Source organism: Corapipo altera, unplaced genomic scaffold (genome assembly GCF_003945725.1).
Source record: "Corapipo altera isolate COAL_440 unplaced genomic scaffold, ASM394572v1 23b, whole genome shotgun sequence".
Lineage (NCBI taxonomy): Eukaryota > Metazoa > Chordata > Aves > Passeriformes > Pipridae > Corapipo > Corapipo altera.
In genome coordinates this window covers 8,439,554-8,453,908 of record NW_020884885.1, presented here as the reverse complement: position 1 = coordinate 8,453,908, position 14,355 = coordinate 8,439,554, and the positions used below count along the sequence as shown (strand labels likewise).

The 14,355-nt window shown below is 47.4% G+C and overlaps 1 protein-coding gene across 1 annotated transcript; it reads right to left on the bottom strand.

Moving 5' to 3' along the window:
* Positions 1-8,822: 8,822 nt before the first annotated feature.
* On the bottom strand, positions 8,823-13,265 carry RHOV (ras homolog family member V). Its single transcript, XM_027642236.1, has 3 exons — positions 12,962-13,265; positions 9,605-9,663; positions 8,823-9,287 (listed from the first exon to the last, which is right to left on the bottom strand). Exons 1-3 carry the CDS (start codon positions 13,155-13,157, stop codon positions 8,847-8,849), a joined length of 696 nt encoding a protein of 231 aa, XP_027498037.1. The 5' UTR covers positions 13,158-13,265; the 3' UTR covers positions 8,823-8,846.
* Between the last annotated feature and the right edge of the window lie 1,090 nt (positions 13,266-14,355).

Here is a 14,355-nt window from a genome sequence, read left to right as displayed (position 1 = left end):
CCTTGCCAAGAGAGTTTCCCAGGTGTAGAATGACTGAAGGCACCAGCTGAGGTCTTCAGTCAAAGGAGATGTCTGGAAGAACCTTAGAGGGGAAAGCGATCTTGCAATGAGTCACTCTAGGCTCAAGTCTGATATCCCTGCCTAAAGAGGCAGAGGTAATTGCCTCTGATTAATGCTGGCAAACCTCTGTGAACTCCAGTGAGGATATGAAAGGACTGACATGCCTCTTTGAGATGGGGGTAAGATAGAGTACAGCCAAGTGGGGGAAGAAAATTAAGCTAAGATGTAGTTTTTAATTACCAATGAAGCCATGCTCTAGGATGGAAGGTTGAGAGCAGAATTCAGTCTCTTCCTACTAGTTTATGCTTCTTGATGTACAGAAATGAGTTTAGGGAAGAGTAAACAGGGCTTGCTGTAGAGTCCCATTTGTAAAATTTAAATGGTCATGCTGCCCCCTCATCCTTTCTTGCTTGGAGGATGTAATTATTTAGACCACAGATGAGGCCAGAGATTTCCAGTAGGTGCCAATAAAATACAGAAGGACAGCATCAGTGAAGTCAGCACTGATATTTAGCAGAAGCAAAACTTCCTCTTTACTGGCTATGTATCTGGACGAAGAAGTTTTGTTCAAAAACAGTTCTTGCTGCTGCTGGTTCCCCAGACCTCCTGTGTGGTGTCCTCTCATCCTCCCTGGCTGTGGCTATGCTCAGATAATTCTGCCTAAACTACAGATATCAGGTGGAAGCAGCAGAGTAGACATGAACGTCCCACATTCTGCATTTTGGGTCCAACTCTTTATTATTCTTGGGGGACTTGATAGCTATATAAAGACACAGTGTTTCAGTCTTCCTCCTGTCCTACCATATCACCAAGGTGGCATATGTACCATTTAAACAGCAATAGGTATAGGGCTTTCTTTTAATCACCTCCTAATTTTGCAGACTACAGTTTTTGTGTTTCCTTCAGCAGCTCTAAAGGTTGGAGACATTTGCTCTAAATGAATACTGAATTTCTCCCTTAATTACCTAAACCCCAGATCTCAAGCTATAATCAAGAGAGTTTGGTTTTCCAGTTCTCTCTGGAAACTCACAGAAGACAATAATGGAGATGGGTGTCTGGACACATTTCAGAACCTTAGGCCCATTTTGAGGACTGTGTGGAGAAGTGCTCTGATATTCCTGGCAATAACCCTTATCCTGCTGTGGCACTCCATGAATACCATACTATGGAGGGCAAGGAACTGTCTCTTGCAAATGGAAAAGCCATTCCCCCAAAACCACACAAGGAAATGATGTTAATGCCTGGGTCTGCATTTCCAGGTTTCTGACAACAAAAATTATATCTAGACTTACCTTCTCTCCAATACCTAATGCAGTGTCTTTATCCAAAAAGAAATGTCTGGAGATGGTGAATAAATGCACTGCACAGAAAGAGGTAGGATACTGCTATTACTGGTACTTATAGGGCAGCCAGGCAGGCACTGCAGGATGTCCTCTTCCTCCCAAGGTATGGTTGTATTTTATTGGTTAGCATACAGCACCCATATTTCAGGCTTAGCATCCTGTAAAAGGAGTCTTGTACATGTAAGACTTTACTGTTAGATGCTAATAACTTGTTATTCTACAAATCTATTCGGCTTACAAGAAATAAACCAAATCATCCTATAGAAGATATCACAACATTAGATATCCTCTCCTACCCTCCCTTCAAATTATACACTGCTGCCCAGATAATATTCCAGGGTGGCTGACGTCTTTCATCTGCTCCCTGTTATTAAAACCCCTTAGCAAGTGGAATGAATATTCCTCTGTGCTATATATAGCACCATGTGTACTACTATCCACAGCTGGGAGTACAGCTTGGGTACCCACACTTGGATCTTTACGGTTTGGTTTTTGCAAGCCTTTTTTTCTCTGTGCCTGCCAAGTCTCTGGCTGGCTGGTGGCGTTGGTGCTCCGTGAGAAGCCTGCTGCTCTTCTTTCCTGGCAGAGGTTTCACAGGGTTTCAGTGTCTCCCTCCAGTGCAGTTATTAAAGGCTTTTGTTTATCTTGTGAAATCTGCCCTGTGAATGCTGACACTGACTGAAGTGCTGGGAGAGTTTCCCTGACTCTTCCTCTCGCTGTCTCTCACGGGTCTATTCCCATGAAAATGATCTCAGGTGTGCTGTGCGTCATCAGCCCGCCCCAGGCGCTCTCTGGCTTACTGGCAGGGAAGATGAATGCGCTGTTTCTGAAGCCCTGCTGGTAGCTGGCTGCTCCTCCTGCCTCAGCGCTGTGAACAGCCATCCCAGCGGTTCTGGCCACAGAGGGCACCAGCCATCCCCAGGCACACGCTGCTCCCCAGGCAGGGGGCCCAGCAAAGGGCTTTGCTGCAGGAGAGCAGCAAGGATTCTGCAATACCATCAGAAACCCATTTTCACTGCTTGGGCAGCATTTTCCCAGCCTCTCTCCCATCCAGCCCTGCAGGGATGCAGTCTGTGACGGGAAAACCAAATCCTCCCACAATGAGCCCTGCTGCAGCACGTGATGCTGACTTTCTCTTTTGTATGAGAAAGCACCTCAGTCTCCCGGGCTGAGGTGTTGAAGCATCGCAAGTGAGTTCCAAGTTAGATCCCTGACAGATCCCAGCTAGATCCCTGTGTCCCTGCTGCCACTGAGCTTTGTAACTAGGTGTTTACCTGGTGAAGCAGAGGGTTAAGCTCGGTGGCAGGGCAAGATGCTTATGGGGATGGCGGAAGAAGGGGCAAGTCCACAACTTGAGTGCCCTGACCTCCCCAAAGTCTAACATCTGTGTTGTTAAACGACCCCCACAAGCATTCACATGTAGGTAATTGCCTGTAAATCAGCAGTGCTGCCCCCACTAGAAAGCCCCACTGTGTCACCAGCACAATGATGGCAGTGCAGTGCCACGGGTTTTGCTGTCCGTGCCTGATTCGCTAAACTGCATTCTCCCACTGTCCTCCTCTGCAAGTCTGCGGAGGTTCCTCCATGGGAGGTCAAGCTCTTCCACCCTTACCACCAGCAGAGCCAGGTCCCATGGGTGGGCCCTGGTTGCCAGCTGGGAGCTGGGGGAGCAGCAGGTACTGTACCCTGGCCAAGAAACCAGGCCTGACTCTGAGGCTGCCACTGCAGCATTTCCTGCTGCACCAAAAGCCTGGGGAAGGTTTCAGCAGAACCTGGCTTGCTTTCTGAGAAAACAAGGAAAGGGAGCTTCACCCTAGACCCTGGGAAGCCCTTGTCTTTTCATTGTATTTTAATTTTAAGAGATTGTCTGCCCCGCCCAAGATTATCTCATGGGAAAGAAAAGCCTGGCTCAGTGACTCGCGGTGAAACTTGTCCGCAAGCCAAATTTGTCTGCACCTGATGTTCCTCCATAGCAGCAGAAACCAGAGTACTTCAGTTCACAACACTGCCCTAGGGGCAGCGCTGGGGATAAGGGGTTGGAGGGGGAGGATGGGACCCACATCTCCTCCTGCTCCTCCAGAACAAGTCCAGCAAGTTTGGATGCCAAGCAGCTCAGTCCAGGAGCTGGAAAGGGCATGGTGTCACCCTGGGAACGGGGATCACGTGGGTCTGCAGCAAAGGCAACCTGTCTCAGGGATACGTTGGAACATACCTTGCTCTCTTGTGCAATAGGTCTTTGCAAGTAAAATGCTGTATTTATACTGTGGGAACGGAGAGCCCAGGGCTGGACTCAGCAGAGTCATGAGTAAGCAGCTTCCAAGAGGGCCAGGTACCAGCTGGGCCAGCTCTTTGATTCCTTTTCTGTGAGCAGATGCAGACTAGGTGCTGGGTCTCAACCAACATCCTCTGGTACAGTGAGAATAGTCTTGGAACCATATTGTAAAGTTCAAGTGGTTTCTTTGTATATCCGCTTTATCTCCCAGCCTCACTACTGAGTGATTTAGCAGGGCTCCAGGAGAGGAAATGCTGTAAAGGAGAGCCAAGATGTATAAGCAGACCATAAGGACAGCATATTGGGTAGAGGGGACCTCTCAGCAGGATGGAAGAGCAGCAGTTCCATTAACACACTGTCTGTGACAGGACAAACATTCCTTGTGATGACAGTGTCTGTTTAAGAAATGTCTTTGCTCTCTCCTGCTCCTCTGGTGTTCCCATGCTGCTCTTTGAGAGGCTGCAGAGAGGACCACGGGAGGGGGCCAACCTAGCAGAGAGGTATTAAGAACAAAGGTGAAGCAGATTACTTAGCTGCCACTACAGCTGAGAAAAGTCAAGCCAGACCCTGCTTCCAAGCTGGAAATGGTTGCTTAATTCATACATAGCATTAAACTTGGAGCAATCTGAAGAAAAAAGCTGGTTAGCACCTGAGGATTATATTGAGGGGTGTTAAGAAAGTGATAAGGTTGTTAATGCAATCACACCCCTCTCAGGAAATGGGAGAGGATGCCATTCACAGGTAATTGCATTTCAGCAGGGTTCCTCCTGCCGGAGTCAGCTCACTTCATAATAATTCAGCCTGTAAAGTAAATAGGATGTAACTTACAGGGCATAAAGATCTCCAAAAGGACTTTTAGACCTGCTCTTCTGGTGCTGGAAGGAGGCTGTGCTGAGTCAGACGAAACTTGGTATTATTTTGGGGATTAATTCCCAGTCAGGATTCAGTGGAAGCTCAGGAAAGTGTTGCCAGCTGGGAACCTTCTTGGCATAATTAAGCCTATTTAGGGTGTGCTACCTACTGAAAAAGGAAACTAAAGGGTCCTTCCTTTCCATACTGTGTTCCTATCATTGCTGACACCCGAGCTCAGCTTCTTTGGAGATGGCAGCTGAGAGTGGCAGCAAGCACACTGGCTTTCATGTGGATTTATACAACATGGTATGTACCTGAAGTACTTGCAGTGTTGCCTATGCAGCTGGGAATCCCTGATCAGTTACTCTGCTGGATGCAAGGACTGTGAACGAGTCTGCTGTCCAGGATCCAAGTTAGAGTCCTGAGAAAGAAAGAAGGTACTTTTAACATCTGATGCTGAACTTGCTCTGATGGAGCAAGTCAGATCAACTAATCATACAGATCCTTTCTGGCATGAAAGTAGGCATCACTTGTGAGGAATTGTGCTGGCCTAGTAATGGGCTGAGCTAGCTTCATCCAGCTTGGTGGGGCGGTTTGTGTTAGCAACCATATCCCAGGAACTCCCCTGTGCTCCCAGCAGCATCTGAAAATACAGGTTGGTCAAGCAACACTGCAAGGCAGAAACAAGCCCAAACTATCAAAGCACAGATCCAGTACTGCACCAAGGAGAGGACTAGGGCAAGGCTTTACAGACACTTCAGGTGGCTTTAGTAGGAAACTCCATTTAATGAGATAGATTCACACCCCCACCCAGGAGTTCAGCTTTGTTCACGGGTTTCAGGGAGTTTTAGAGTGCTTATTGTGCACATGACAGGATATGGCTCAGTGGAATGACTCACTCCCCAGTAAAGTTAATTCACACTTTGCTGCTATTTCCATTCACAGGTTCTTCTGTAAGCTTTAGTGCCAGGAAGCTGCAAAGCTGGGAGCCTGTTCCAAATATTCCCACAAGTTACTTTACATTTAGCAAACAGTAGATTGCAGGAGGACAGTGTGATCTCAGACTTTGTTAAACAAAAGCAAAAAAACAACCAAAAAACCCCCCAATGACAAACAAACCAAAAAACAATCACACAACACCACTACCCCCAAAACCCCACAACAACCTCCCCGCACAAAACACAAGTTCCCCAATCGTGTTTTGTTGGCATTAGTTTCCTATTCCCTTCTAATTTCTGAATCCTATTTGCTCACTACCTCTGTGGGGTTTTTGTCTATTTTCTCTCCTAGCTCTCTGCTGAACCACCACACTGCACCCTCAGCATCCTCATTTCCCAGTCCTCTGACTTTGGAGGAGCTATGGGAGCCCAGATGTGGACAGGTAGGGGTCTTGACCTATCTGTAATGCTGAAGATGGGGCTAAAAGGAGGAGTCCTGTGAGCTGTCTTGGATAGAACCTTTTCATCCTGTGTGACACAGGCAAAATTTTTCAGCACTTGAACAGTGTTTAACTACCAAGGTACATTAAATAAAACTGGTTGCTAAATTACCCACCAGCCTAATGACAGAGCAGCATGCTGTTATTAAGGCTCCAAATGCAAGTCCTACATGGGCTTGATTCAGAGAGTGCTGGGAGGGCCTCCTGACTGACCCCTGGATGGTGGCTTCTGGGAAGAGGCATTGAAAGCTTTGGATGTTTGCTACTCCACCCCCCCCAGGAACTTTCACCCTGAGTGGCTGCTGAGGTAGAGAAAGATTAACTGAGGTGACAGAAGGAACTAGGAAGGTTTCAGGTATGAGGAGATTTTTACCATTGCTAATGGTGGTTAGGACATGGAGTGAGAATTGAGGCTATTTTCCCTCTTATGCTATTGTCAGTAAAATGGAATAACTCTTCCTCCATGTTAAAGCCTAACTTGATTTGCACTGACAAAATTACAAACACAAATTGTGGACATTAAAAAAATTTATTTGACCAAATATTAGATGCAATCACAGAGGAAGAAAGTAGCTCTTAGTACAGTTTCTTTTCCAGAATGAAATAATCCCTGTTTCATACCAAGCTACTGCAGGACAACCCTTGCTCTCCTCAGCAGGAGAGAGGCTGGTGCTCTTTCCACTTGTGGATTTTCTCCATAGGGGTATGGCGTGCTCTTTGGCAGGTCACACCACAGCTCCCGGTCTCACAGGCTAAAGAAATGTGTAAAGACCCAACAAACTGAACTAGTCATACAGCAAAGGTGCCTGTACAGGTAGGAATACATGCAGGGATGCATTGCTGAGGGCTTTGTTCAGGAAGTGGTGTCCTACCTAAACCTTTGTCAGACGTCACTCCTAGCTACTGCCTCTATACTCACCACCTCTTAGGACTCCTCCTGGACCTGAATGGCATTTCAGTAGGAGTCCTTTCAACATTCAGCTCATTTTGCTACACCATCCTTTTCAGGTCTCAAAGCTTTACCCTGCAAGTAGCTCCAAGGCTGTGGGCAACTTCCCTTTGCAGGAATACTCGTCCACCTCTTTCATCCTGCAATACTGCCCAGGGAGACAGTAGTCTTGTCTCATATCCTAGGGACTACGTGAGCTGCACCACAAAAAGAGATACTTGTGAGAGATGTTTGCAGGCATTTGTTTAGAGCCAGACTGCATTACTTGCATTTGTCTTTTTACAGGCTCACTAGCTCGTGTAAGCTTGCTTTTGGTCCAGGGCAAACCATCCATAGCTATATCTCTTTCTGTCACATCACTCCATAGCATTCCCAAAGTGATGGGTCATGGCCAGATGCAGAGAACCCCGAGTATTGAAAGTATTGCTTGACAGACCTGTCACGCCCTCTGCTACATAAACCAAAATGAAATGTCTCTGCAAATGAAGATTTAGAAATTGATGAAAGTTCTGTAATAAAATGTGAATAGACCCACAACGATATCACTCCCCTGAGAAACAGGTGAGAGGGGAAGGGAGCAAACACAGTGAATGTTTTTCTCCAGCAGAAACTTCATGGATTGCCTTTGCTTTTGATTTCAGCAGATCAAACAGTGACTTTTAAGAAATGGAAGCACAACAGAAATAAGCCCTGTACCCTCCCTTCCTGTTCTGCAGCCTCAGGAAGAACTGTATAAGGTAAATTCTGTTCTCTTGTGTAGATCTGAAATGGAGGATTTTACTGATGAAGAGGAACTCTCTCTCACTACAACATCCTCCTTTTGATTCCGAACTGAATGTACGGATAATATTACTTTGATATCACTAGCAAATTTTTCAGGTCCCTAAAATATTCCCCGAATATTAGCATCTCAGCTAAGTAGAATCACAACTTCCATTTAATAACATTCATTCTTCTTTCCTTCTCCATCTCCCTTTTTCCATTCCATCTTTTTCCTTTTTATTCTCTTCTTTTTCTTCCTTCTCTGTTCTTTCATTACATGCATGGCTCTCCCTCTACATTTCACCCCTTGGTAGTATTATAAAGCCTTTGCTGACAGAGTTTTGTCGCTGCTAGACAGAGCCACTCATCACTGTTCCTCACCTGTACTTTCTCTCAAAACACTACACACACAAAAAGCCTTTCAAAGTAGGTCCCCAAGTTCACAACTACCTCTTAGGATAGGACTGTAACACTGGCCCCCAGTAGACAGTCCTCTCAAAAAAAGTTTTGCTCAAAGTATTACTGTAGCTCCCAGTCCATTTTCTCTTCAGCCTGCTAATGGCATTTATTTAGGAAATACCTTCTCAAGGGTACTCTCAATAGAGGGCCTTTAAGAAAGAGTGCTGCTTTTTCACAGCCATGTAACTTCTACCTTTGGCAAACAGAATCAGAGGGGGAACCCAAGTCTCATGTTACAAACTCTGCAGCCCATGTCTGACCACATTGCTGTCGCCCCTGCCCTAATCTCTGCCAAGCCTGTAAATCAGCCAAAACACAGGCCGATTTCGAAAGTCCCCCACATTTATTATGCTGCATCAGAGCTTCAAAAGAGTGTGAGCTTCGACCAGGAAACTGGTCATTTTGAACAATGTAAGGAACCTGCCTGTTCTGGGGTACTGAGTCTTCATGTATTAAAGGCTCCCCTTAGTCTGGGACACTACAGACATGTCCAGCAGGTATTATAGCTGCCTGGACCATTCTATATCTTGGCACAGTGGCAATCTAGTTCATGTCTCCCAGGCATCTGATACTGTACCCAGCAAGACACAGGTTTCCAAGCCCAGCAGCTTATCATACCCTCCTTGCTGGGGCCATAGGAGCAGTCACTCCAAGAAGGTGCAGAGCCAATACTGGCTTTAGGTGTTTCTTTCCCCTTCCTTTAAAGCAGCTTCAGACAAAGCAAAAGAACTTCTTCCAGCGGCACTTGGAGAGAGTCTTGATGCCTTTGGCGGTCATCTTCTTTTCCTGCCGTGCTTTGTGCTCAACACCACTGACAATGGCCATGTCAAAAACTTCTTTGAGGTTCTTTTGAGTCAGTGCTGAGCATTCCAGGTAGGCTTCAGCCCGGATTTTGTCAGCTAGACCTTCTGCCTGAGGCCGGGGCACAGGCTTCACATGGTAGCGATCCAGGCTGATGAGGACATTGACATCGTCCCGCAAGTCTGCCTGTGTCCCCACTAGCAGCACTGGTGCCCGGGGGTTGTGAGTTCGTATCTCAGGGATCCACTTCTCAGTAATATTTTGGAAGGAGCTTGGGTTTACCACACTGAAGCAGACAAGGAAGACGTCGGTGTCAGGATAACAAAGAGAACGCAAACAGTCAAAGTCCTCCTGTAGAAAAGGAAGGGGGGAAAACAGAAGAGGGGGGAAGAAAAAAGAAGTCTTCACTGGACTGATCTTCTAACAGCATGATACTTCAGTAGCTTTTCCACATGTTAACTAGGATAGAAAGACCCTCAGAGGCAGAGCATTGTGCTGATTTTGTGGCCATGCCACGTTTCAGACACAAGTTTCAGAGCCATTCACCAAATGGCTGGTGCTGGGGTAGTGCATTTCCTTTCTTCCCAGTTCAACACTGCCTTCCTCAAAGCCTGCAACAGTCCCTGTCCCACAGGATCAGAACTGGAATATGCTTTGATAGAGCTTACCTGTCCAGCAGTGTCCCACAGCTGAATCCGGACAGGGGCTCCATCCACAAGGACCTGCACTGTAGCAGAAAGAGAATGAAGATGAGTCTAAAGCAGTTGATCAGCATTCACACACACACTTGTACGGGCCATTCCCGAGCACTGTGGGTCATATCCCATTGAACAGACTCACTGAAGTCACTTAAGTCTGTCCTCCTAGCTGACCATCCTCCCAAACCTCACTAAAACAGCTGGAGCTTGCACTAGGAACATAAGGAGACCTGCAACAGACCTTCTGATTTTGCTGGCTCTCAGGTGTTTTGTGTACTTGTCCAGTATTTTGAAAGAATAGTTCCACATTACTGAACAACTGTTCCTCTAGAGAAGAGGAACCCTTAGCCAAACGGTGTCCTCATTAACCACTCGTCCTTCTTCCACAACACAGGAAAGAAGATAAGGATAAAAACAAACTGAGAAATTCAGCAACTTGCTCCTAGCTTCTTGGCCAAAGAAACTTGGGAGATTTTTCCCATTCAGATCAGAAATTTGGCTTTTAAAAAAAATTTCTGTGAGTGTCCTAGCTAAGGAAAAACAAAGACCTAAACCCATCTTTGAAATGAAGAAGCTATTAAGGAAACAGTGATGAGTGACATTCCCTTTAGAGACTATCCACACACTGAAAACTGGAAAACTGCTTAGTTACACATGTAAAGTTTGCTCCCATTTCACTCCCTAATCACAGTAAGCCTTCATGTGGTATCAGCTGACTCAGACTGAGGGCTGGCAGGACCTCTGATGGAAATCTGGAATGAAACTGTTAGATGTTTAAGCACACAGATACCACAGAGACTGGTTAGGAATTGAGGAAAAGGAGAAAATGGTTGGGGAGCTGGAAGTCACTTGAAAGTCCAGACAAAGTGGATGAGGTTGTGGTTGGGTGAATAGAGGCAGACATCGAGGCTAAGGTGACAATGGCTGGCACTTGACACGAGCTAGCAAAACTCCATTTCTCTGTGCAAAGAGGAGGCTTTATTGTCTTCATTAAAAACAAAAGCAAAAGCAAACAAAAAAACTCCCAACCAGAAGCCAGATCAAGTTTTTGGAATTCTTGAAGTAATCAGTCAGGCAAGAAAACTGATAGAAACAACTGACTCAGAGAGTTCAACACAAGCTTCTGAAGGAGAACACTCCTCCCTGAAAGCGATGGAGGGGGGGGAGGAAGAGGGAGACACAGACAAAAGATGGTCTGAAGTTTGGTGGGAGACTGGAGGAAAAATGAAGGGGTGGGTGCGTCCACCACAGCGCCACTCCTCACGGCATAGCTGAAAGTCATTGCTTCCTTGTGACTGGGAAAAAGTTGGGTTGTTACCATATCTTTGCCCCAGAGGAGGAAGAGAAACCTGTTCCTGATCAAAGAACCTGCTAGATCCTGACTTGATCTTCAAGGCAGCAGGCATTTGCCTTTCTAGTATCTGGTTTCCTCTGTCTCATAAATGCATTGAGAGAAGGAATTAGCATCTCTGAAATGTTTTGCCATCTTCAGAAGACAGGCACCACATATATTACCTACTGCTCCAGTGTTTGCACGAAGGTTTGTCATATCTCCTGCTAGCCTGAGCTACACTAGCAACTCTGCAACAGCCCTCCAAATACCGCCCTCACAAGGTCCGCGCCCTCAGGATGAGGATGGATCATGGTACAATAGCGAAGGGGCCGGCAGAACAGGATAGCCTGGTGGAGAAAGGTCACCGAGTACGCGTTTCACCCAAGGCTGCTCTACCTGGCAGTGACACCCAGCAGGAGGTAGCACCCAAAGAGATCTATGTGGCTGGGTCACCATCCCAGAGCCGTTTCCCTAATAATGCAATACCTTGCTCTATCTTGTTATTGGCATCACAGTCCCATGACCAGGATTAAAGTCAGGATGTAAACTGCTCAGTTCTGCTGGCAGTTGCAATTGCAGGTATTCTCCAAGACTGGGAGGAATTGGGTTGAAATTTCTGAACCATAATTTTTGAATCCAGGAAGGGACTCTCCTCAGATTTATTCGGGTTAAGAGCAGGGGTGGGAAGGGAAACTTATCTATTCTCCCATTTCCTCACAAGAAGCAGAAATTGAACTTCAGAATACCTATTTTTAATGTTTTTGATTTCTATCAGTAGCAAATCCTATGCACCTCTGAAGGCAGGCTTAGTACTTGGGACATCCAGACTGGGGCTAAACCCATGTGCAGCTATTTTCAAATTGCCTATTGCTAGTGTGGGCATCTCTGCACTCATGCTGCCTTCACCTTTCAGGATAATTTTATTATGGATTTGCCCTTTCAAAAAAAATGTGCAGGCTAACAACAGTAATTTTAAGCCTCTCTTAGCCCAAACCATACACATCAATGTAAAGCGAGCAGAGAGAGAAGTAACCTTTCCCTTGAAGGACTCAGGACTCCTTACATTTGTTCCCAAAGGGCTGCTGGACCCTGAACAGCAACATGTTCCCAGTTTATTTCCTTCAAGTGACAGTGGAAGAGCTTGGTAAATCAACAATTCCCAGTATAAAACTGAGCAAGTGGGGGGACATTCAGACAAACGAAACACTCCCTCTAAGCACCCTGAGACTATGACACATTAGATGTCTCTTTCCTGGTCTGACTCGAGCACATCTCTAATCTACCAATCTGTATTATCAAGTACTGTTGTGTTTCTTCATATCAAATAAAGATAAGAAATCTTTCAAAGGGCTTTGTATTCTTCTGGGGTTTAAATTAGAAATCGGAGCCCAAAGGAAGAGGAATGTAGAACAAGAACAAAGATAGCATTTAGAAAAGTGGAAACTAATGAGAGCTCATCAGCTGACAGGGAAGGCAATTCTAGCTTGACTTACAAAGCTCTTCAACTTTTTGCCAACTTCTCTTCAATGCTAACTTCAGCACACACGTGGGGAACAGGATGGTTTTCCTGAATGTCAGTTGAAGCTACAAAGCCTACAGTGCAATGCTGTGATTGAAGCTAAAACCACCACAAAAAACAATAACGAAAAAGCCCCCATCTATTTAGTCATAACAACACCACAAAACCAGGAAGGTGCCCAAGGTCATGGCACTTGCAAACCAACTCGATACACGCTGGGTTGACACAGAGCTGCAGAACGCAGGACCTCCATCTGCTAAACCTCGAAAATGCCCGAAGGACTCGGTCCGAGTCACAGAAACGCCCTCGGGCTGTGGGCCCCGGGCTGCGCTGACCGCAGAGCACCCGGCGCGCAGCACCGCCGGCAGCTGCGGCACTGGGAGCGCTCACCTCCGCCCCGCTCGTCCCGATGCCGCGTCGGATGGGGATCATCCCCCGCCGCCCCAGACGCCGCGCAGCCCGGGAGGGCACCTACCGGAGAAGGTGTCAAGGGCGGTGGGCTGATACTCGTCGGGGTACCCGTTGGTGGTGTAGCTGACCACCAGGCTGGTCTTGCCCACGGCGCCATCGCCCACCAGCACGCACTTGATGCCCAGCTCCGGGCCGCTGCCCCGGGGCGGGCTGTGTCTCCGCAGGGCGGGCGCGTAATCCAGGAGCTCCTGGGGAGGCATGGCAATTGCAATGGCACTGGCAGAGGGGGCTCCGCAGGACTCAGCGACGGGAACAGCGCGGCGAGGTCACTGCCATCCCATGAGAGCGGGTCGCTGTCGGGGCTGCCGTGCGGGGCCACCCTCTCCAGCCCGCCGAGCCTCGCTCCTCATCGCTACACCTGCCACCCTACGCACAAAACCGGCCCCTATTTCCCTAGTCCCGCCCCGGTCCTCCCCGCTGGGAGGTGGCCTGGCTCAGCCCTGCCCGACCCAGACGCCTCCTCCCGCCTCGTCCCGCGGGCGAGAGCCCCGGTCCTGCACCCCCATCCGCCGCGATGCCCTCCGAGCAGCTCCTGCCCTCGGAATTTCGGTGGGAGCCACGCCGTGCTTTGTGTCGTGCACACATGGGAAAGCTGCACTCCATCCGTCCCTCTCCTGCTTCCTTTTCAAAAGAAGCAGGGCCATTGCCCCACCTGGGGCATCTGTGATTTCTGCCATAAAATCAGGAAAGGAATAAAGCCAATAGTGCTGGTCAATATTCCGAGGGAAAATGAAAAACAAATGCCCGAAATACATCACATCTGTTAACTGTGTGATTGTCATTACGGTCATTTATCTGATCCAGCCAAGCTCTTGCTATATGCTGACAAAAGCCACAGAGTGTATTTTTCCAGCTGCATGGACATGTGCAGGAGTTCCCAGCCTGCTGCCTTTTTTCATATTCACCTCTGGTAGCTCACAAACCACACTGTGCCCTTGGCAGCTGAGAAGACGGCTCCATCCCTGCCCTCAGGAGCCTTCTGTCTAAAGAAGTAGGACTAAACAAACAGAAGGTTGGAAGCACACCACTTAAAAGGAGAGACGTGGCCACACTATCGCAGCAATCATTGCACACCAGCCATAGCACCTCCAAGTGATTGAAAACACTAGAGGGAAAATATTAATGCCCGCAATACCCAGTATTGCAACATCAGCTTTGAACACGGATCTGTGTTCTAATGGAGGAGCTAAACTCTGGCTGTCTATGAACCACTAATTTAGTTACCATGATGTCCTTCATGATACTCTCAGCAAGGAAGACCTGTCTGCACTAGGCAGGTTTGTGCTGCAAGGAGCCTCTGATTAGCAGTTCCTGAGCTTGTGTCTTGCTGTGGTTTGCATCCACACTGAGAAGATACACAGGTGTTTCACCTGTATTAACACTAAACTTGAGAAGACA